This window comes from Bombus vosnesenskii, unplaced genomic scaffold, assembly GCF_011952255.1.
Source record: "Bombus vosnesenskii isolate JDL3184/JDL3185 unplaced genomic scaffold, Bvos_JDL3184-5_v1.1 scf7180000016261, whole genome shotgun sequence".
NCBI lineage: Eukaryota > Metazoa > Arthropoda > Insecta > Hymenoptera > Apidae > Bombus > Bombus vosnesenskii.
The window spans coordinates 630060-653874 of NW_022884330.1; the positions used below are offsets into that span (position 1 = coordinate 630060).

The window sequence follows — 23815 nt, forward strand, 5'->3', positions numbered from 1 at the left end:
TAGGTCTAGATATTCGCTAGGGGTAATGATCCGTCTTTTGAGTTGAAAAGAACTAAGATGGAGAACAAAAAAGGTCTTGTTCTACGGGGTACACAGAGATGAATAGCATGTTCTGCTCTGTCTCAACATTCATAGTATACATGTATATGTATAACGCATGCGCGGTACAAGAACTTCCATTGCTTTCCATCTTGATCTTTTTCGACTCAATGGACGGGATAGTTTCCTTAATGCATTCACGCGTAAAAATGTCTCATGGACATAGGAAGAAATGTCTCATAGGAATATATATTACGTCAATAACAACAATACTATTGTTCAGTTCAAATCCGTTTGCATGACTGTGGCTCCAAAAAATAATGCTATTTATAATTTCATAACTATGTAAACGTACTAGGAAGGAAACTTGTAGTTACATAGGATATAGTGGTTAAAACCGCCATCTGTAGAATATGTCTTGAACTAATAAATTCGATGTAAAAATGACGGTTGTTATGGAAACTAAACGGTAAAAATTTAATTTAAACGAAGCAAAGAAACGTAAATCGATAAATCTTTGTTGCTTATTATTTTTAGTCCTTTCGAATAAATCTAGTTGAAATTGAGAGAATTACTTTCAAACATTGAATTGTACTAATTATTTAATATAATCTTCGTGGTACATGAAATTTTAATTGCGTTTTATGTTCTATTTCTCGACATGAAAAAAATAAATTAAAACTTTGATAAATAATTACAAATTAAGAACAATATATGTCACGATTCCTTTCTAGTGTGAATAATCGTTCTCTGATTTATACGTATGTTCATAATGTGTTTTATTTACATGTAAAAGGAATGTCAAAGAGAGAAAAATCTGTAACATAAATTATAAATGTAATCCAAGAGTATTGAGTAATCCAAGAGTACAAATCTTGTCTGGTGATTCAGATAAATTTCCTTGTAAATGTAAGAATTTGTCAATTTGTATATATGTATATGTTGTAACCAAAAGTAATATAATATCAACAGTTGCATAGGGATGTATGTATGCACTTTGCGAGTATGCACTTGAATGGGGCATATTTAGGTACATATATATCGGCAAAAGGAATTGACGAGGTTGATCATAAGCCAAGGACGGTTTCTTCGAGATATCTCGTGCCATCTGTTGTTACGAAAGAAACACGAGGCAATGTGGTTATCAGTGAATCGAGCAAGGTTCGTCGTGTTTAAAGTAGACCGAGATACTGGGGCTGACTCGAGCCCCGTTAAGTCCTTGTGACCTTTCGTAGTTTGTGGTGACCTTCACGGGAGGTTGCCCGTGGAACTATTCGTCCGTCCACAATCTACTTGTTCTTCATCTATTTCCTTTCCTGTTGTGGTACATCGTTTCGAGCGGAAGTAAGTGAGTTGTTCGAATTTAAACATTACTTTTTATATCTTGTTTTCGTTTACTATTCTTAAGGAACAATAAACTCCACATGGTTTAATGGAACCGGCAAACCCGTAGTAGCAATCTGGCAATACTTACGTTAGTGCTGTCATTGACCTTCGATAGATTCTTTCAAGGGGCAACGTGTTTCTTTCGAGTATAATATAACTACAACGTTGGCCAGTTAAATACGTAGGAAAATACTTAACGTTCGTAAAATTCCACTTGCTCGCGTAGATCTTGATTTTCGGGAAGTTATTCCAATAATTCGATTCATTTAAGAATGGAATGAAGTATTCGTTTTTTACATTAATATTGAGTTATCTTTATTGCTATATCCTTAGTTTTTTAGTCGATTTTGTATCTTATTTTTTTTAATACGTTTTCAGAAATAAAATATAAAATATTACTTGTATAATTGTTATTAAATTAAAAATGTCAGAAAAATTGTAAAATATATTTAAAAAATTCCACAAAAAGCAGGTGAAAAAAAGACCATTGAAATAATTTTACTATTAAAGTCTAATATATTGTTATTAAATGATTCAAATCCTTTTGTACATCATAATTCCTCTAAAGATAATATTCTATCATCCTGAATCAAAGGTTTAAATTTGTACAAATTTAAGGGTGCAAAAGAGCCAACAAAATGTCAAGAGAACGTGTATCTAGAAGATTTTACCGTATGGACAGCAGTAATGACTTATTAGAATTTATGGATCGTGGATATTCTGCACAGCATGAAAATCGATGGAATTTTGAAGTTGCATGGGAGGCTGCCAATAAGGGTATGCATAATATACTAAAGCAAAACGTTAATTTATTAATTTATATTGATTACTCTTCACTATTGCATTTTTAGTTGGTGGTATATACACTGTAATACGTTCCAAAGCTTTTGTATCAACAGAAGAAATGGGAGATCAATATTGTCTTATTGGCCCATACAAAGAAACCTCAGCACGTACTGAAGTAGAAGAAGCTGATTTTCCACATAATAATCCACTGCATTTAGCTGTACAAGCTTTGCGTGATCAAGGATTTAAAGTAAGTTTAAATAACATTCTCTATAAAGTACTCTGAGTACTGTATTTAATTAAAACTTCAATTGTGTAAAGATAAAGTGATAGAAGAGAGTATGTAATGGAGCATGAACAGATTAATCAGACAAAAGTTTGTTGTTTTGACACAAATATACACTTGCAGTTACTGTAATATTTCATTATATACTAAAAATAGCAATTTGGCTAAAGTCCAGGTACAAAGCCAAAATTAATTCAAGGTCAGTTGCCCCTGCAAGTAAATGATGTGGTTACTCCCTGTTTTTCCTTATTTTCAATAAAACCTATGAAAATTAAAAGCAAATGAGATCTATTTTGCCATAAAGTAAAGAGTTCTTATTGAGGTGATAACAGGGACCTGGCTAGTGGATGGAAACCCACAGATCATTCTGTTCGATATTGGAAGTGCAGCATGGAAGTTGGATGAATATAAGCAGGAATTATGGAATACTTGTAATCTTGGCATTCCTCATTTGGATATAGAAGCTAATGATGCAGTTATTCTTGGTTATCTTGTGTGTCAATTTATTTCTGAATTCAGGTGAATTTTACATAACACAAAAATCAATTTTGTCTGATTCATTACTCCCTTAAAAATAAATTTTTATATCTTAGACAAGCTGCCGAAGGGTATTGCGATGTTCCTCCTCGAATCGTGGTTCATTGTCACGAATGGCAAGCCGGTGTTGGTATAATCGCGTTAAGAACCAGACACGTAGACGTTGCTACAGTTTTTACTACTCATGCCACTCTTCTAGGAAGATACTTATGCGCGGGAAAGATTGATTTCTATAATAATTTAGATAAGGTATCGTGGCTGCCTACTTGAATTTAATCTCTTTTGTCAATATTATTTGAACGTATTAATTTCTTTAATTTATCTGTAGTTCAACGTGGACGAAGAAGCAGGAAAGCGTCAAATTTATCATAGATACTGTATGGAACGCGCGGCTACGCATTTAGCGCATATATTCACAACTGTTTCGGACATAACAGGTTTCGAAGCGGAGCATTTACTGAGACGAAAACCTGATATAATCACACCAAATGGGCTCAACGTGAAGAAATTTGCAGCAATTCACGAATTTCAAAATTTACATGCCGTTAGTAAAGAAAAAATACACGAATTTGTGAGGGGTCACTTTTACGGGTATGTAAATTGTAATACAAGATTCACGTAACATTCGTTTTCTGTGTCATAAAATATCTGCATTAAATCACCATTTCAGGCACTATGATTTCGATCTGGATAAAACCTTATACTTTTTTATTGCTGGACGTTACGAGTTTGGAAACAAGGGCGCCGATATATTTATCGAGGCTTTAGCTAGATTGAATCATTACTTAAAAACATCTAGACCTGATATGACCGTCGTGGCTTTCCTTATTTTTCCAGCGCGAACTAATAATTTTAATGTAGAGTCGTTGCGTGGACATGCTGTAAGTGAAATAATCTTAAATCAACGAAGAACTATATCGATTGTCAATATGAGAATTTGCTTTTTCGTTGAAGGTTACCAAATCTTTAAGAGATGCAATTAACGACATACAACAGAAAATAGGAAAGCGAATGTATGAATTGTGTCTTTCTGGTCGTATGCCTGACACGCAAGATCTTTTACAGAAAGAAGATACCATCAAAATTAAACGGTAATATTTGATTGAAATTACAATGATTTCAATTAGAGTTAAAGAAAACATGTTAAAATTATTTCTATCGTTTCAGGTGTTTATATGCCCTACAGAGAAATGGATTGCCTCCGGTTACCACGCACAATGTCGTAGACGACTGGAACGATCCGGTATTAAACGCCATCAGAAGATGCAATCTTTTCAATACAGTCAATGATCGAGTGAAGGTAATCGATTATGATTCGTGGTAATTATGCGGCAATGTGATTAAAACGTTATTATCCCCACTATAATTATACGTAACTGGTATTAATTTCATATCCTAGATAGTATTTCATCCAGAATTCTTATCGTCGACGAATCCATTATTTGGGCTTGATTACGAAGAATTTGTCAGAGGATGTCACTTAGGTGTCTTTCCGTCGTATTATGAACCTTGGGGGTACACGCCTGCAGAATGTACAGTTATGGGTATTCCCAGTATAACTACAAATCTATCTGGTTTCGGATGTTTCATGCAAGAACACATAGCTGATCCAATGAGTTATGGTATTTATATCGTGGACAGACGATTCATTGGCCTGGAGAACACTGTTCAACAGCTTGCTCATTATATGTTTGATTTTGCACGACTGAGTCGTCGACAACGTATTATTCAAAGAAATCGCACCGAGCGTCTTAGTGATCTCCTTGACTGGAGAAACCTTGGCATCGTAAGTGTATTTATTACTTAAATTTTCATTTACTATTTTCACGTTTCTAGCTTTCTAAGTAAATCGACTAAATACACGATTGTTTTAATAGTACTACCGCCAGGCCAGAATCAAAGCTTTGACAATCGTTTATCCAGAACTCGCTTCTGAATATGCTGAAAGTGGAGTAGGACGTTTCAGTTATCCTAGACCTATTAGTGAACCACCGTCGCCTTCCTCTTCGAGACACACTACTCCTGCTGCGTCGGTTCACGGATCCGACGAAGAAGACGAAGTAGACGAAGAGAAGGAGGTTTGTAATGTTCTATCAATCTCCTACTTCGAATTTTTAAATTTAAAATCTCTGATTGAAACTATTACGTTTTATTACAGCTAGAGGAATTACGCCAACCAACTGGCACATAAATGGTAAAAAGATATGGAAAAATTAGTGGCGAATAATTGTGTATATTAGATGAATACGTGGAGACTTTACGATAGTAGTACTAATAATTTGTTTAATATAGTCTCCCATGAAGAGAATTATTAAATTATATAAGACGGTTCATCATACTTTTTACTTTTACAATTACTCATCATATACTCTTACTCCTTTCACACCGTATAAGAAATATGATCATGACAACATAACAGTATATTACAACAGTATTTACATTACACGACATGCAAAATCATCAGAAACAAGTCTTCCACGAATCTTATTCGCACGTAATGTTCCACTGATCTATCGATGAGATTGTTATCTTTTAAAAATTATATTTAATGTTAAGTATATCCGTATATTTAGCGAGTGTGTTCCTATTGTATAGAGACGGTTATATATTTTTATGAGAATTAGAACAAGAATAAAAGTTCTTTAACATTTTTAGTCATCGAGTCGCCGGGATGAGCAATATTTTCCATCATCCTGTGATGTTCGTTCTTGTTAATACAATGTTTTCTGAAAATAAAGCTTTGAACGTATATTTTAATCGGTTTTCTATTTTTTGGCAAGAGTGCTAAAATTTCTCCAGTTTGTAAGAATTATTATATTATTAATTATCAACATAATATACAAAACAAAGTGCTAAAAAGTTACATTCTTTCACGACGAAAGTATTACATTTGGCATTCGCGATTACCAAACTGTCTTGTTTCCTGCAAAAACTTTGAAATAAATATATACACATTAAAGAAACGAGTAGTAACATATTACATAACAATACGTCTTAATATAACAAATACAACAATATACAAAGCCGTTAATCATCTTTGCGATCAATTAAAAGTATTTAAATGTCTTTGATGATTATTACACTGAGAGAGTGAAATTTTGGAATGGTTCATTACCACATAAAGCTGGGTAAATATACGAGGAGATGTATGAGACGAGATTCGACACATTTTCCATCTTTCACGTCCGCTTCCATGATTTTATACGCTAACGTTCATGTATTACAAAAATGCTGACATTGAATATAAAATATTCCTAGTTTCTATAATACATAATGATATATTTAGACGAAATCAACACCTTCACCGCCGAAATCAGTGATTTACATCGATTTTCTAAAACGATAAGATCTACCACGATAGGCGGTTGTGATACATGATAGTAGAGATATTTCAGATTCTAACCGCTATAAGCGACAAAAGGTACTTTTGATTTTCAGCGAATCGACTTCTGTCCGCAAATGATACGCGGGTTAATTCCAACGTTACCTGTGTCGAGACATGTTCGCTGGAAAATATGGAACCAACGAATAGCGAAGGTATTGATCCGTATCATTCAAGAATAATAGTCACCACCGTAAAAAGTCGCTTTTTTCACTAGCAAAAATTACACGATTAAACAATGAAAAATAATATTTTCCCAATCGAGTCATCGATGAAAAGAAAAAGAGGCGATATTATATAAAGTAAAGCAATACTGAATTGCAATTTGTTGTAAGGATCGTCTTTCTTAACCCAGTATCTGATAAATTATGTAATCGAATGAAAATAACTTTAGGCCTATGTCCCCGTGAATGATACTAAAGATATGTTACACGTTTATCAACAAAGAGATTAATGATACACGCCTAAAGAAGCAATAAAACGTTCTCGTAGAGAGTACAAGCGAGTGATACTGGTTAACCTAAATGGCACGTTTTATACATTACATACAATATGGAAACTTTACACAGAGGACAAATGTAATTACAATTTATTAAACGGAGAAACGAATCGCGCGTATTTTGTAATAAACGTTAAAATCGTTAATAATACGTGTTCGTAATACTTTGATTCCTCGATGCAATTCCTTCCTTTGAAACTTGTAAAGCCCGTTTAGCCCTCGAATTCCAGTATAACCTTTCAACGAAAGTTTACGGTACTTTGTGGAACTTTTGCTTTGTTTGTCTCTCGACGTTATTCGCGTGTAAAAATATTTATAATTTCTATGACAAAATATGCAGTTACTAACGTAGCACAGTTTCCGTGTATCCATCGTAGGCTCGGTTCAAATCAATTCGTCGACGAAAAATGAAACTTCTAGCTGTTACTGTTTTCGCTTATCTCGACAATTACTTGTTTATCTTTTCTTTGCGAAGTAAAATTAGTAGGCGATACTTCCGTTCTATTCGGCGATTATATTCGTTTTAAAGATATAAAATCACATATCCGTCTCCTATCCCTGACAGACACACGGGTAAGTCTACAAAGCCGATACACATTCTTCTTTCATCTAAATGCGTTAATTAGAAACTAGTTACTCTTTTTTTTTTTTTTCTTTTACTCGAACTGGCAAGTTTACATCGCTCACTGCATACGTTCATTACAGTTTTTCGAAGCTTTTGCAAATATCGGGGGAAGGAAGGGAGACTGCTTTTTAGACCATAGGTACAAACAACCTTTGGTTACATAACAAGAGGACTAATATTATAATATATCGCGCAATGATCGATAAATATATATATATATAATATATATATATATATTTGTTTGAAAACTAATCTAAGAGTCTTTAGTTAATTGGCATTTATCGGCGTATGGCCTCAAGATACGAGTAATTTTTCATTTCCCGCTTTCCCTTCCAAATTGGACAGGAAAGATCTCCAAACGCAACATTTCTAGAAACTTGAAAATTGTCGCGTCACATTTCTAGTTGTTTCTAAATTAGCCCGTTCAAACTTTCGCGAATCTTGTATATTTGGTCGCACGAAATCGTTGATAAATATTCTATTAACTTTGGCTAGAAACACCATTCAGTGCACGACACGACTTACGATCAAGGACAAAATTCATTCAAACTCGTTCAATCGAAAACATAAAGATCCTTTACTTTCAAAAAAAAAAAAAAAAGAAGAAAAAAAAAACAGAAGCCGATATTGACTTTCAAACGACCAATTCTTTTCGTTGAATCGCCAACCTTCTAACAGCAACGTTTACAATGAAACAACCGTACCGCGTATTAAAAAAAAAAGAAAACAGTTCATGCTTAAACTTTTGATCCTGCGCACTCGTAAAACCACTCTCAGAAACAACGAGAGATCGAGGATAAGAATTCAGAACCTGGATCTTAAATACTATCTACCGTGTCTCGATACGCTTTTAGGAAGAGTTTACAGAGATTGAGAGGCGTAGCTTTATGTGCTCGTGTATACGGTACCTGAGGACCGTGTGACGTAGTAGCTGGTGTCCTGATCGTTCGTTTTCTTCTTAGAGAACTAGCGAATGGACGGATTTTACGTATGGCTTGATTGCGTCCCTCCCATTCTCTGTTGCATCATGTTTAGTAGCAACTCGGAGTATTGCTGCATCATGTTAACCACTTTTCCTTGGTCTTGGCCAGCAAGCAGTTCTTGGAATTTGGCGGTGGCTTCGTTCATTGTAACGTTTTCGGGATTGGCGGAACCTTCGTGGCCCTCGCCACCTGAAACCACCAGTCGCAATGTGCGCATCGTCTCGTTTACGGACGATTCGAGGCCGCGCAACATCGTGTCCCTGTCAATGCTCGCTCGAGACGGATCATCCTCGTTATCTATCGTTAAACGTTTGTACAGTTGCACGACATTGTCTGCTGTTCGTGTTAATTCGTCTGCGATTGTATTGCACAGTTGCGTTGACACTGCAAAAAGCGACAGTTTCTTTAATACGCTGCTCGCAAAGGTTTACCGTTAAGAATACGTGCTTAAAAATGCAAACGTTCCGGTACGCGTGAAGAAAAAGAGGTTCGATTCGACCGAACATTTACATTTTTAACGATGCACGTCAGACACAAGCGGATGTTACATGATTTATACTTTCAATGTACAGCATGTAGTACCCGCTTCGCAATATGAAAAAAGGTTGAATGAAATCGTGCAGCGTGCAGGTTACATCAGTTCTAAAATCCGTAATGAGACCATGCTATTGTGATCGAGACCTAGAGACTCGGGTAGAATTCTAACGATGAGAGCTAAATTTTCCAGGTCTATGCAATGAGCTAAATAACAATATCTTCGTGGCTGGTCCTCGAGTGATTTTCTTATGATTGACATGACGCGAAATGTCCCGAACTTCTTCCGTGAATATTTATGTACAACATTTATGTGCAGTATTTACATACTTGTAGAACTTATAGACGAGTTAAATTGGATAGAGTTGAATTGGAAAAGCGATCGAATCACCGAAGGCGTAGGGAATTTTCTCCACGATTAATTAAACACATACAAAGCAGAAGGAACGTGGAAAATAATGCGATATCTTGGACTCGAAGATGCAATGACAGTTTGACGCGTTTTATAGTCTCAACTAAAAGCTGCATTATTTTCGTTTCACGACGAAAACGATGCTACGCGTTCTCTCTGAAAACTCTGAACGTCACATGTATAGCACATATATTATATACAGCGACCTACAGACTATTATGTCCTAGTCTGTACTAAGATTCGCGTGAAACGATTCTGTTTGAATGGTTTTCGCCTTGTCATAGCATGATCACTTACAAATTTTTAACAGACTGAAAGATTTATTATTTTCACAGGACAGCATTCTCAATAGGTGTCTTTAGTTTACCTAATGTTTTGTCCGTGCCTACTGCAAGAGTAAAATCCTTGTTAGATTATATTTTCTCAGACGAAAATTAAATAATAAAAACTTAATATCCCAATCGATAGAACGTTCGAGTACGTTCATCTATAATCGTATATCGTATTACAGCTTCTTGCAATCTTGCATGCTTACACTTTGAAAAACGACAAGATGATCGTGAGTTGTGAGAAATACGCGTGCGTGTGAAGGACACGCACATAGACCAAATAAAGGAAAATGAAGATAATCGCGGCACTTACATTCGGCACTGGCTACATCGATGGCACGATCGGTATCTTTAACTGGAAGTTCCTGTGGGCTGGGATCTAATTGATTGCGATTTGTTGTCGACATCCGACTTGCATTCTGTCCCATCGTGTTATTTCCGTTACGACCGTTAGTTATAATCGTCGTCGATCCCGATCTTCTTACCGTTGTACCGGGTAGACTTAAGCTGTAAAAGGAAGCGAGATACATCGACGATGGAATTCCGATTAACGCGTATAAAAAAACAGAAAAATAGGTTTCAATTTTATTTAACGTACCTAGTGGTGGAGTGGTCGATACTGATGCTTCGAGGTCTCGGTGGAAGCGCCGGTTTTCCACCGTTTCCATTAGAGGAGGTATCTTCCGAACTTGAATCTTCCTGATTACCCACTTGACTTAGATTTACTGCAAAAGAATACGCGTAACACGGTTGAAGCCAATGTATCGGCAGGTAACTCGATTGCTCAAGCTTCGGTTAATATCTGTGACGATAATTACCACTTGAATATGCTCCCTGCATTCCTCTTCTTCTGAGAACGGAAGGCAAATTGCTGTTAGAAGAGGAGTTCGACTTCGCCTGATGATTGATTTTGTTTTGCGAGCTGATCGTCGGCCTCATTAAGCCGCTGATTCTGTTGTTGCCTGTCTGATTGTTCCAACCCCTGTTGTTTCCAGCTCCAACGTCCGATTCCGAGTCACTCTGCAACAATATCGTTAAAACAGAGAACGCATTTCCTACAATTTGACGCGCTTTGACAATTTACTAAAATTGATGCATACCTGATTTAGGACGCCAACGCTGCTGCTCCTTGTCATGTGAGAAGAATGATTCTTCGTGGAACCGTGCCGCGACTGATTCCCGCTATTTGCACTTCCTAGTCCACTTCTCGCCGAAGCGTTCGCGTTCTTATTACCTACTTTTCCTGAAACTATTAGCACCAATTAGCAACAAATTCACCTTACGTAAAGCCATCGTCTATCTATCTTTAGCGATAAAATGCAACACTGCACAGAGCAAATTTCTATCTTAGAGAGAAGTAAGAGCGAAACTGTTCGATACTTTGTATAAAACTGCGATATCGATGATGATATCCGGCAACGTTAACGCTTTTCCAATTCAAACGATCTGAAATTTAATCACCGCGGAGGTTCACGATGCCATCGACATCGGCGTAGACAAAATATCGAACGATCGATTCAAAGTTTCTATATTATAAAAGGGGGTCGTTCCAAAGTAACTTCTAGTAAAATCATACGACCTTGTACCGTGACTTTGACAACTAGTAGAGGGCTGTATCGAACGTATGATGAAGAAGAATGGCAAAAACGAGGAACAACTTTGAAAGGGCAAGACCAAGAGTTGCCCGTCGACGTTCTCCCGGTGCAATTTAGATAATTGTCGTTGGAAAGACCCTCATAGACGTGGCACACAATGAAAGGGTACCTTGTATCGGGCCATGCAGTAACCTATTTGGCGGGCTGACGGAAAGATCACTCAGCGAGCAGGCACGTCGCATGCCACCCCCCTCTTCTTCGCTGTCAAAAACTTTTGACGAGATTCGCCCCCCACTACTGCCAACTGTCGACAACAACACGCACACACATGCACTAAGCTACTTTTTCCCTTAGCTCAAAGATGTTTAATGTGTATTTATAATGATCGTGTCTCTTTTCTATAGAGTTACACTTACCTCTGACTGTTCTTTCTCTTTCTTTTCTTTTCTTTTTTTTTTTTCTTTTTTTTGTTTTAGCTGGGCTTTACGTCTTTTAAATTTCAAACAACGAAACGTACGGTTTAGGAATTTTCAGAACGTTGAAAGGCAAGCTGCTTTCTCTCTCATTCATGCACATCGCGGAAGCAACGAATTAATCGCGAGACGGTAGATCAACGTACGATTGACCGTCTGGTTAATGAATTATAGCAAATATAAAAATTCGAAAAATCATGACTTTCGTAGGAAAACAAAGATGCAAAATGTATGTGGAGTGCGTGAGATAAATAAAAAAGAGAAATTCCAGTCCAAAGCCGATCGACGTAAGTTCGCACTCCGCGAATGCAAACTATGAGAAATAGTATAGACGCTTGGTAGTGCGTGCACACGGTCAACGCGATCGACTTTGGCACACGAGTATAATTAATAAAATAAGATAAAAATGATCGATAGTGGGACAAGGTAGCGGGATTAAACTACATCGTGAAGACAAAACATGCTGTCGATCACGTGTCATGCCAAACGAAAAATTCGAAAAAATATTCGTAAATGTTCAAACTGAAAAGTACGCGATCGCTATCGTCGCTAACTAAAATGAAAGAAGCGAAATATATTTTCGATCGGATGGTAGTGATACTATATCGACAGATATAACAAAACTATAAAGAATAACACATTCACATTTAGGATGCGGAAAAGAAAATTATCTTAGACGCAATAAACGATGAGAAACTTTTGTGATCGTGCTGTGCCGAGTGTCGAACGACGGTATTTACACGATTTGCGGTTGTCGTTACACACTCGGGCAAACATTTAACGACTCGTTCCTCGATTTTCTTGCCCGACACGTTCGACTATCCGAGAACGTCGCTACTGGTTTTCTCCTTTCCGCGATTTCTCATGCTTTTCGTTGAGAAAAACCTTGTTTTCTCGTGTTGCGGCGGCTACGTTGCCCCGTGGGCATCGATCGAGATCGATAATCGAGCAGCGAAAATGATCACGACAGAATGGCACGGTTTCTCGGCATCCAGATAAGAAAAACTGTACTACTACTGCAGCGAACGAAACGAACAGAATGATAGGACAATTTTCTTTCAGGCGAAGTACCTGCGTACAGATGCTTGGATGGTAGAATTGCTTGATTAATGGTGGGCAACGTTTTAGTCCACTTCGTGTGACTTTGGCAGCGCGAGGCTGGCGGCCACATTCGCTTTGGCGAGTTCGTGCAGCTCGAAGCGGACGTGGAGGAACCGCTTTCCATCATCGACTTGTCCATCGCAGACGTGTCCGCGCAATCGCTATCTTCGCCCCCGGAATGGAATCTTATGTCTCGCCTCAGCGAACAAAATCTGCCGTCCCTTTCCGCCTCCAGCTTGGCGAAGTTCTCGCTCGTCTCCTGACAATGCGACATTCGCAGACACTTCTCCTTCATAAGGTATTGCTCCCTTCTCACCAAGTTTTCGAATTCCTTGGAAAGCAACTTAACGGTCCCTTCGATGGCTCGAGTGATTCTGAGATCGACGCTAGCGTCCAAATTGTCGATGCGTTCGTTCGTCGTCAACAGATTCGAAGCGTTTTGCATGCCGGTCGCTTGCAAGTCGCAGGAGACGGCTGTGGGAGGTTCCAGAGAGTCGTAGGTCTCCTGCGTGTCTTTCGTTGGTATCTGATTCTCGAAGCAACGATGTCGATTTCTCTCCGCGTGGGAAGAATCTATTTGATCCTCGTCCGCGTCGTGGGCTCCATAGCTCTTCGTTTGACAAGAGGAATCGTTTGGATCGAAGGCAAAGTTGTCCATCGGTCCACCCGCGTCGTACGCGATACCTTTGTCGGCCCGACGAGTCTGCAGGCTGTAAAACTTGGTCTTCGAATCTTTATCGTCGCTTGGCTGCAAAGAATAGCTGGAGGGTTGCAACAACTGCTCCATCCTCTTGGAAGCGTGCAAAGACTCGTTCGTATCGGACTTCGCTTCGGCACCGTTTCTGGCTGCTCGTTCCTCCCCGTGAGACTTGTTCGGATAGTTGTCGGAATCGGCGGGCTTCACGCAGGAAGACTGAGACGCCGAGTCTACGTACTTGTTCCAGGCGGGGCGTGCTCTGTTCCGCATGCTCTGCGTTCGAGCCGAGTTGCGTTTAGGTTTCGGTGGTTTGTGAGCCACGAAATCGTTCAGGATCAACATCGATTGCGGCTCCTTTGCAACTTTCAGGCTATTGCTTCGCGACATCGTGTCCGATTTAGTTCCGATTCTCATTTCGACGTTCGTGTCGTTCTGATCGTTGAAATTGAATTCGTAGTAGATGCAGGTTGCCGGCTGCGCGTTATCCTCCGAATAGCTATTCTCGTTCCTGGCTTGGCTTATTCGCGTGTCCTGCAGCGATTTCGATCTGAATACAGCCCGACAAGACGTTGGATCGTTAGCAGAATTTTCGGTATTACTCGATGGTATCACGGCGTTGTTGGGATTACCGCTGTACGTTTCCGAATTTTGCCTTTTTCGTTTATAGTGGGAATCGAACAGCATCTCCAACGGCGCGGATTTCACTAAAGAGTCCGAGTCGTCGGTCAACACGCTTTCGGTGCTTCGGTGATCGATGTTCTCGTGCAACGGGAACATCTGATAATCGGATTCATCCGTGAGAATGCTTTCGTGACTTCGACCAGCTTGCATCTTTCGGCGGGACAAGAAGAAGCTCGCGCTCGAATGCCTGTCGTTGTCGTAGTGGCTATAATCCAGAATTTCAGCGCTCCCTTTCGAGAAAGACTCGACCGAGGCGTCCGAAAGGATGCTTTCTTGAGAGCCGGTTAGAATTCGTTTCGAGAAAGTCTGATACGTGGAATAGTTTCTCTGAGTGCCTTGTTGATGGTCGATATGCATGTTTATCTGATAATCGCTGACGCATCGTCGAGGTGGATTCTTAAAGTCACCTTCCAGGGAGTCGTCGCTGAAGTTTCCGTTCCCTTCGTCCCCGTCGTCCATCGGGTCGTTCAAGTTTTCTATGTTGCGCTCGTTCATCGCGGGCAAACTCTCGAAAGACTTGGCTATATTTTCCATGTCTTCCTCGTTGTCATCGAGTCCGATAAAGTAACTACACGATCTCCTTTTCTGAGCGAATCTCGCGAATCGGCTAACGTTCTTTTTACACTGTTCCTTTAAGAGCTTTAGCTCTTCACAGACGGGCGATTCCGGCAAAGATTGATTCGGTTTATTCAGCGATAGCTTATACTTTTCAGTTTTCTTTAAGGTTAACGTTAACGGTCGACTAAGAGACGGTTTTGTCTTGTCATTTACGCACGACGTAGTCGGACTTTTGGATAAGCAGTTATCGTTCGGAATATCTAGCTTAAGTGGCGCATTACCCACAACCGATATTTTGTTAACGAGTTGTTGAGGTTTTAACGGGGGCTTTGGATTCGGTATAGGTTTGCAGGGATTGATCGGTTTCGAGTATTGGGTTTGCTGACCGGATTTGTTACCTGTGCTCAATCTATTCGAACGATGATGTTTCTCCGGTATATGGCTGCTTAAGTCGGATATGCTTTGACTGGTTTTTAACGACGATTTATAGCCAACCTGAAAAACCAACGATCAAACTGCAATATCGCCTATGAATCACGCGGTGCCGATAACGTTTCGTTTCGCGGTACTTACGCTTTGCAATTTTCTTCTGGTTTCCTCTATTCTCCTTTGCAACTCTTCGCGCTTCTTCACGACGTCCGAGTCACCTCTCGCTTGTTTCGTTGCGTTCACTACCGCTGCGTTGCGAATCTTGTTGTTGCCGCCGTTATCTCCGTTACCGCTGAGTCTGCAATCGCGCGCGTTCATTTCGTCGACTCTCGAAGAAATCTATTCGCAACGATAAACGATAAGCAATTACCTTCCGTGAAACTGGGAACTGATGCTAGTCGTTTTAACGCTTCTATTCGTAGGCTCTTCGGCACCGCTGAGAGATTCAAAAGCGTTCTTAAGGAACTTTTCACGGTGACTCTGCTTGGCTAGTTGGTCGAATCCCTCTGAACTAGCTTCCGACAACATAGACAGAGGATTTCGCTCGGCACTGGGCGTTGAAGCGCCGCCCTCGGAGTCCGAGTCGTCTTGACTACCAGAAGCGGTTAATTCGCTCGTTCGACCGCTCTCTCCGTTTCTAGGCTTCTTCTGTCTCCTCTGAGACCTGTGAAACATTTTCGGTAATTACTTTTTCGGATAACTTGGTTGTAGAAAATTCGTAAAACGATAAACGCGAGAAAGCGACGTCTCCAACCTTCGAAGTTCTTCGACGTCCATCGCGTTTACGGTGAATTGATTCGACACCGTATCTTCCGGAGCAGGATAATACATCAACCTGTGATGAGATTTCTCTGAACCGGTTGTACCATTCTCTCCCTCTGAATAATCTTCCACGTCTCCGTCGTGCTCGGTACTCTCGTGATCCTATACGATACATAATTCAAATATTTTAGACGCGAACGTTCCTCTTTCCAAACGTCGTTTCACCTACGAGCTATTGTTACTTGATGAAGCGTGAGTTTCGGCTGTTTCGAGACTCTAAGGTTAGGTATATATATATATGTACTTATTACGAGAAATTAAAGCAACCAACACGAGTAACTGAAAAGCTACAAGTATAGGAAGACATGTACAATGATCGTTCTTAAACTCGATATACGTATTTTGGATGTTTTTTTTTTTGTTTGACTGCGTTACTGATTGGCGATACTTTGCTATAAGTGTGTCGGAGGCGTTAGTGAGATTATACCTCAAATTTAAAGCTGCCAAGACTGCTATCGTCGGTATGATGACGACTCCTTGATTGTCGTGTCAATTCCGTGATATTGCTACCTCTAGTTACAGTCACGTTACCACCGATCACCTATATGTCATCGGTTGAAACAAAATAGAATGAACACAAAACAATCGCGAACAGATAATTTGACGTTACGATGGAAGAAACAAAATAAAATAAAAGAAATCGAGCAGTGTGAAAGCTGACTGGACAAAGTAAACGACAAACGCAAGTATGGTTGGTCCGTTTCTCTCGCGAGCTGCCCGCGATTCGCAAATGCACACTAATAACACTCACTGGATACGGAGAAATTATTACAATTATTGTGTTACTGGGAATCAGTTAGTACCTGTTTCGTTTCATCTGCTAATTCTCTGTAACTATCTGGGCAAGGTTGAAATACAGTTTCGTCCTCTTCCTAGAACCAGTTATCGATCGTTAGCGTATCGTGAGCACCATTCGAAGAAAAAGAAAAGAAAAGGAACGATTCATTGATCCCATTAGGAGGTTCGTTTTAGCGCGGATCGATGCCGAGGATGATCTCGGAAACGATAAGAGATTAGCGCGCGATCTTTGCCCACGGGTAACGCGTTTCAGAAAGCGACCTTACCCTTTTGATGACGATCGTTTCCCTGCGATAATCGCTGCTGCACTTGGTCTCGGTTCCGCTGTCGATCGAACTATCTTTCGAACCGCCGCCTCCGCCACCGCCATCGGAATCGATAGCGCCACGAGGCGGAGGAAACGGTATAACTTCGTCGCTGTCGTACACGGACTTGACCGTTATACCGTCTCCTTGCTGAACCCTTTGCGCCCATCTGCCCTTCGGCAGGTCCACGCCGAGGGGTCTCACGTTCGAACCGAGGACAGCACCTTCGTCCGCGTTCGTCGTGTTTATCTGCTTCTTCGCCCAGAGGGGTAGCTGGCCCACGCTGAATCTGTAGTCCACGCCTACGTTCTGCGACGTTGGGTTCGCGTTCGGATCGAGGAATTCCGGCGGTGGCGAGCCGAAAGTTTCGTTGTCCAGCTGTATGTCGATCCCCGTGCCGTTCACTTGTGACGGCCTTCTGTAACATCGCATTTCCATCCATATCGTGCCATCGATCGCGTTTTTCCTTCGTTCGAAACTATAAGAGGCAAACAACGTAAGGTTCTCTTACTTTCCAGCTCGCATCGCTTGCTGAGCGAGACGCGCCTGCATAGTGACGACCATGTCGCGTGGAACGCGCCACACGAATATACAACCGTCTCCGCTAGCGGACACGAGGTTGCGACAGTCGGGACTGAAGCGCAGCCCTGTCACCAACTCCGAGTGACCGAGCATAGTGGCCATGCATTCGCCGCTATAGTAATCGTACACGCACAACGTCTTATCCGTACACGAGGTAGCTACGTAGATTCCCGATGCGTCTGAAACGTGCAAGTTACGCGGTTTACCACCGTCTATCGATCGTTCCACCAGAGTAGCTCCGACCAAGCGTAAATGTTTGCATTGCCGTTATACTTTGCCTTACCTAGAACCACTTTGATGAGCGATCCGTCTTCGCCGACAGACCCCTTGAACGTTTTACTGTGTTTACCCGTGGCTACGTTGTAAACTCTTATGTTCCTGTCCTGGCAGGCGGTCAAGACGTGTTTCTGTCCAGAATCGACCTCCATATCGTACAGAGTGGTCTTGCCCTGGGCGTTGTGACCCCTGGCGAATTGCGGCATTCCTCCCGGTGTCTGAAACGATCGAAATCTTCGACTACGCTCGCGAAACGACGCTCGACGAGGCAACGGTGACCGACTTACCGATTGCAGCTGCCTGAAGATAATACTCTTGTCGGCACCGCAGGAGACCATTTGTATCTGATTGCTCTGATTACTCTGATTGAAGAACCTGACGGCAGTGATGGACGAACTATGATCGTCGAGCGTTTGCAAAAAGTTGTATCCTTGATCGACGCTGAACACGTGGATCAGCCTATCCCTGGAGGCACTGGCGAGCAGCCTCGGTGGCTCCGCCGAGTATCGGGAGAACTTGGAATACTCCAGGCAGAGTACTTCGGCGTCGTGCGCCTCGATCAAGCACAGTTCCTCCAACGAGGAGAGATCGTGAATTCGAATATTGCCAGATCGATCACCGGACGCCAAATGTTTCCCGTCCGGGCTCACTCGAATCGATCTGACTCCGTTTCGTCCGTCGTACGATGCGTCGCTCTTTTCGCTCGACCCGGCAGCGGCCAGATCCAGATCTTTCAAGTAAGTCAGCTCCGGATCTATGTAGAGCACTTTGAGCAACTCGTTGCTATAGATGTTTCGCTTGTAGAGCGTGTCGTCCGGAGAGATGTCCTTCTCGAGGTTCCACACGCGGATGGTGTCGTCGCTGGAACAGGTGATAAAACTGCCAGCCGGCATACTGGTCATGGAATCCGATCCTGTGGGATACATCTCGACGCCCCAGATACACGCCGAGTGGTAGAGAAACGAATGGGACTTGCCGACCCGCCTGATGTCCCGCACGTCCCACACGTAGATGCTGTGGTCGTTGTAGACGCAGGTCAGCTTGTTGTTCCGTTCGTCGAACGCCAGCGCGATCGCGTCCGGATACCTCGCGTTCGTCGGATGCTGAGACATGTGACTGCAATTGACAGACGATAAGGCTTGACGAAGGAACACACCGATGGATCGTCGTCGGATTAAATTTATCTAAGGAGACGTTTAGATTCTCGCACCTAATGGACAATCCCTGAGCGACGTCCACGCCTAGGTAATGCGTTCTCGGTAACGTGGTGATGAACTGAAGCGTGCTGGGACTGAAACACCTCACGATTCCCTCCGCGCAGCCGATGAAGATGTATTTGTCTCCAACGGCCATGCAATTGGCACTGCTCGTCTGAAAACAGCCGCTCCTTGAAACGAGCTACGGACAAGGTACTACATCGTGCGTTGCACGGTGCCGCGTATACGCTCGACGATTCCAAGAGACAAGTTGGCACCGCGTTTCCATGCAAATCGCGTTAAAACAAATTCCTCGACGAGAGCAGCGTGTCGTGACGAGCCTCGTCGGTTCATGGTCACGTAATATCCTTAAAAACACAGCATCCGGCAAAGCCATTACGAGCAAAGTCGTTACTTACACGAAGCTCCACCCATTTGTCCAACAGCCTCCTGTTATTAAATTCGCATAGAAGCCCCGTTTTGGTGATCGCGTACGTCGAATCCGCCATATCCCCTCGGCCGCAGGCTACGTCCACGAAATCGTTGTTTCTCTGTTCTCCTAATATGGCAGACCGACCCATCAAAGGCACAGGTTCCTTATACTGCGCAACAAAGTTCCCACTATCACCACCTTCGCGTTACCGTTCTTCTACCTCACCACCTGCCTCCTCCTCCTCCGATCATCCTCTTTTCTTTCTTTTCTACTTCCCTTACGACTCGTCCGTGCAAAATTACTTTTCGATCGATCAGGGTACGGTAGAAAAGAGAGACCGCGTTCGTTTCGGACAAAGACGGTACGTTAACGTCTGACTTACCTTGGCACTGCGCGAGTATTCGAGATACCAAAACTTGACGTGTCTGTTGCCGACGGTAACGAAGTAATTGCCGTTTTCCGCGAAGCAGACGGCCTTCACTTTGCTCGACACTTTGTTCGACGCCACTTTAACATTGTTCCTCCAGTCCCAGACGTTGACGATCATATCGTGTTGAGAGCCCACGGATACCACGTACTTGTTGCTCGGTGAAAATGCCTTGAGAAAAAAACCATCGTACGAACACGCGTGTAAAAACGTTCTCTAGTTTGTCGTCTCGATTACGATCGACCGAAGCAACAAAAGAAACGAGAGAATCCGAGCCTTGCACGTTTTCGACCAAAGATCATCGTACTCGACGGATGTCGAGAGAATGCAACTGCTAGCGATAACAAAAAAAAAAAAAAAAGAAAAAAGGAAAAAGAGAAAAAAGGAAAGGATACCGTTGTCCATTCGCTGAGAATGCGATCTCGTATTCACGCACTTTGTCCGACGTCGACGCGTCTCGCGTGTATGTGGCGCGAATGCAACGTTCTTCGATGAGACGCGCGTCGCTCCTGCAACCGCTTGCTTGTTTCTCGTTAGCAGTCTATCGCGAAAATTGTCTCCAGCGAGACGGAATCGTCGTTGACCCGAGAATATTTCAATTATATTTATTCGAGGTCGAACGACCATGGAAATTATACTTTTACACGACGGCGTTTCATCCGCAGAGCGACGAAACGAAGAAAGAGATAGCGCGCGATCTTGATGATTACAACTCTATATATCTGCAACGACACGTAGTTGTGTTAGGGGCGACCGCACGGCCGCGAAAGCAGCTTGAAACGGAGTCTTTGGTAAGCGGGTGCCGAGATAAAAGCCGTGAATCTTAATTAACATGCGAGCGGTGACGTAACAGAGGTAAAGTCGTGAGTTCGTAAAGGCGCGTTCGACGCGGCGGCGACCCTTTCTTCGTCGCGAGCATTCATCGCGGTACTTTCGGTGTTCGTCGCAATAGGACTCGAAAAGCTGGTTTCTCTGCTTGCGGAAAGTAATTTCACGTGGAAAGCGGCGGTTCGCGCCGAGGTAAACGCGAACAAAAGCGGCGCGACAAAGACCCTCGAAATTAAATTCCTCTCGGCGAAACAAAACGTACCCTCGAATTAAGCGCTTTATTTTCTTGGCGCGTGATGCAGATTCGAGTGACCGACAGGCAGCTTGCACTGCCAGACCCGACGTATCGATCAGAGAAACAAAAGTTTCCAACGATGTTCGGCGTAATTTCTGCCGTAGAATTGTCGAGGCAGAAAGAAAGAGAGAGAGAGAATCTGATTGACAATCGAATACGCGCTGGCGGATACCGTCAGTGATATCGCGAAGCTAATGCAGATATGGTTAATTAAACGATCTATTAAAAGGAAAAACGACTCGTCGATGCGTTCGCTGCACTCGCCACTCCGAAGCTTCTCCGGTTTCGTTTTCGCGATTCGGGCGTAATCGATTGCGATCGATTTTTGCGAACAGGTTGCAGGTTTTCCCCGCTTGCTACTCACCACGCAGTTGATGCCGTACTTGTGCCCGGAAAATTCGGCGAACTGCACGGCATTGTACGGATCGGAGATGTCCCAAACTCGAACGTTCGGCATGTGGCCGCATTCTCCGGTGGCCAGGAACCTTCCATCGCCAGCGAGGGCCAAAGAAGTTACCGTTTTGCGACAAGCGTTCAACACGTGGGCCTGCGTGTTCTTTCGTGGGTTGAACAAAACGACGGTACAGCTGAAACACAAAGGAAGGATCGATCGTTGAATTTCGCTATCCTCCGCTCCATCGAAGATCGATTTCAAGTAGCGGTTCTTGTGCAAACACCGTAGAAAAAGAAGTTTCTTTTTTCAAAATCGTTCGCGATAAGATAAACCGCGATTGGACCACGGGCTTTCGTCACGGTTGCTCGAGCTCGATATACCAGACGCGAGCTGCGACACCGTTTTGTAACGGGTACTTTGTCGTTCCGACGAATCGGGTCGAGGAAACGAGAAGATGGAACAAATATTTGAACCTAGTTCGCGTTAGGCAACTTCCAGATCGAACGATCGAGTCGACCACCGGCACTGGTTGCTCCAATTCGTCGCTGTAAACAGAGTGTCGATCAAGTTGAAACGACTTGGGAGTCGTTCCGACCAGAAACAGCCCTATTTTTTCTTCTATTTTTGGCTATTCTTTCTCGTCGTTTCAACCGTAGTCGTCTAACGCTAATGCATTGTACTGTAAATGTTTATCGACGGGGTATTTTCACGAACGCCAGAGGCAATCGACTTCGACGGACCACGGAACGACATCCGAAGCTTCGAATCGTTATTCTCTGTAAGCGCAACTGCCTTGGCATTCGACAGAAATTCGACCGTTAGGTCCGTTGCTTCTACCTTTATATCGATTCCGTGGTCGTAACGCGTCTCACGAAACGTTGCCTGAATCGTGACCGCAACATACATGTGTATTTGCCATCGTAATTAGCGAAAAACAGACGAACAACCGAGCGATTCGCGCGAAACACGTTCATTACGAGCAGCGAAGGCAAGCTCCGTGACACGCGAAATTGGAGAATTGTCGGGTGAACGAACGATAACTTCGTCTTCGATCTGCCGCTGGCCGGCAGCCGGAGAAAGCGACGCGAACGATTACGAGCAAGAGGTTGCTGCAAATTCGCCGCAGCGATACGACGCCTGCGATTGCATCGAATTTTTGCCACTTTGTCCGGGCCGTCGTTTCCTGCGAAATCGATACGATTCGATGACTCTCCGCGGGCTCGATCGATGATTCGTAACGGGTTTACTCGCACGGGTTACACGGATGAATGTGCATATCGCGACAGTTAGTCACGCTCGCTTGCAAATACTGCGGCACGTGTTACGCGTTTCTTGGTCCATTTGATAACGCGCTGCAGACGCATGGGCGCGGCAGTTTCGACTCAGTGACACTCAGTTTTGTCAGCTACTCTCATACGTTTGCGGGAATTCCATAAACGACTCTTCGAATATTGTTACTTAGTCTGAATATTATTCCTATTGTTTTATTCTAAACGCGTTAAACGGGAAACTATGCCGTTTACGAGAAGGTGCTACGCGATAAGAGAAAGACGAACGTCGAAAGTGCTATCGCCGATGTGAGAGAAAATAAGAGAAACATAGACTTTGTAAGACCTTCTGTCTGAAATTCTTGGTTGACGCGGAAGAAGAATTGATACTATCGCTTAAAGCGTTGCGTCACTCGCATATGCGGGCAATAGCGTTTATGCGAGCAAGTCAGGATGAAAAGGACGGAGGGTAGAATAAGGAGGGAGACCTGAAAAGATAGGTTCGTGTGTGAAAATTGATAAGGCTGAATTGTTATGAACAGATTAAACCTATTTAAGGCTTTTAAAAGAAAAATAGCCTCTCATCAGCCAGTGGCCTGGTTACCAGCGAACAGAATATATATTCTATCAAGATAGAAGCGTAATCATGGTCACGGGCACATTCATCGGCCGGCCAGATTTACAACCGAGAAACCTTGGAAAAAATTGCTGGCTTTTTTATCAGGTTGAACACGAGGTTGCCGTACGATCGACCCATAATCGAGACAAAGGAGTATAAGGAAGCAGTAAAGTCCGATTAAGGTACAAGGTCTGTTGAAATGGTCACGGCTACGCTTAATAAAATCTGGTATTCTAGAAG

The 23815-nt window shown here is 42.4% G+C and overlaps 2 protein-coding genes across 13 annotated transcripts in view; one reads left to right on the forward strand and one right to left on the reverse strand.

The window, feature by feature from the left end:
* Nucleotides 1-1030: 1030 nt before the first annotated feature.
* On the forward strand, nucleotides 1031-5372 carry LOC117241666 (glycogen [starch] synthase). 4 transcript variants are annotated; one of them, XM_033507636.1, is made up of 12 exons: nucleotides 1031-1387; nucleotides 2044-2202; nucleotides 2277-2461; nucleotides 2820-3016; nucleotides 3091-3283; nucleotides 3363-3625; nucleotides 3705-3915; nucleotides 3989-4125; nucleotides 4202-4334; nucleotides 4434-4820; nucleotides 4912-5112; nucleotides 5193-5372. In XM_033507636.1, exons 2-12 carry the CDS (start codon nucleotides 2064-2066, stop codon nucleotides 5223-5225), a joined length of 2079 nt encoding a protein of 692 aa, XP_033363527.1. In that variant the 5' UTR covers nucleotides 1031-1387; nucleotides 2044-2063; the 3' UTR covers nucleotides 5226-5372. The 4 variants fall into 4 exon arrangements, with proteins under 4 accessions (XP_033363527.1, XP_033363524.1, XP_033363526.1 ...); XM_033507633.1 differs by having other exon boundaries at nucleotides 1031-1383; nucleotides 2021-2202; XM_033507635.1 differs by having other exon boundaries at nucleotides 1031-1383.
* A 2182-nt stretch (nucleotides 5373-7554) lies between these two features.
* The window catches only part of LOC117241663 (mitogen-activated protein kinase-binding protein 1), a 79694-nt gene continuing 63433 nt past the window's right edge, over nucleotides 7555-23815 (reverse strand). For 3 of the 9 annotated variants that reach the window (XM_033507612.1, XM_033507613.1, XM_033507616.1), the window contains 21 exons: nucleotides 21659-21881; nucleotides 20127-20342; nucleotides 19731-19913; nucleotides 19326-19486; nucleotides 18403-19231; nucleotides 18123-18333; nucleotides 17769-18018; nucleotides 17219-17675; nucleotides 16958-17026; nucleotides 16582-16695; nucleotides 16087-16256; nucleotides 15703-15996; nucleotides 15477-15630; nucleotides 12938-15398; nucleotides 11563-11697; nucleotides 10899-11047; nucleotides 10617-10818; nucleotides 10397-10523; nucleotides 10112-10305; nucleotides 9837-9857; nucleotides 7555-8907 (listed from right to left, as the gene is read on the reverse strand). In XM_033507612.1, coding sequence (XP_033363503.1) covers nucleotides 8525-8907; nucleotides 9837-9857; nucleotides 10112-10305; nucleotides 10397-10523; nucleotides 10617-10818; nucleotides 10899-11047; nucleotides 11563-11697; nucleotides 12938-15398; nucleotides 15477-15630; nucleotides 15703-15996; nucleotides 16087-16256; nucleotides 16582-16695; nucleotides 16958-17026; nucleotides 17219-17675; nucleotides 17769-18018; nucleotides 18123-18333; nucleotides 18403-19231; nucleotides 19326-19486; nucleotides 19731-19913; nucleotides 20127-20342; nucleotides 21659-21881 — 7003 coding nt within the window. In that variant the 3' untranslated portion in view covers nucleotides 7555-8524. Of the gene's footprint in view, nucleotides 8908-9766; nucleotides 9858-10111; nucleotides 10306-10396; nucleotides 10524-10616; nucleotides 10819-10898; nucleotides 11048-11562; nucleotides 11698-12937; nucleotides 15399-15476; nucleotides 15631-15702; nucleotides 15997-16086; nucleotides 16257-16581; nucleotides 16696-16957; nucleotides 17027-17218; nucleotides 17676-17768; nucleotides 18019-18122; nucleotides 18334-18402; nucleotides 19232-19325; nucleotides 19487-19730; nucleotides 19914-20126; nucleotides 20343-21658; nucleotides 21882-23815 lie in introns of all 9 variants that reach the window. The other 6 variants (XM_033507619.1, XM_033507615.1, XM_033507617.1 and 3 more) reach the window with 6 other exon arrangements.

Bases quoted from the DNA above. Each gene is read 5' to 3' on its own strand.
- LOC117241666 (XM_033507636.1), top strand. From the start codon at position 2,064: ATGTCAAGAGAACGTGTATCTAGAAGATTTTACCGTATGGACAGCAGT. The intron at 4,335-4,433 runs GTAATCGATTAT...TTCATATCCTAG, and splicing joins CAGTCAATGATCGAGTGAAG to ATAGTATTTCATCCAGAATT. The intron at 5,113-5,192 runs GTTTGTAATGTT...GTTTTATTACAG, and splicing joins AAGTAGACGAAGAGAAGGAG to CTAGAGGAATTACGCCAACC.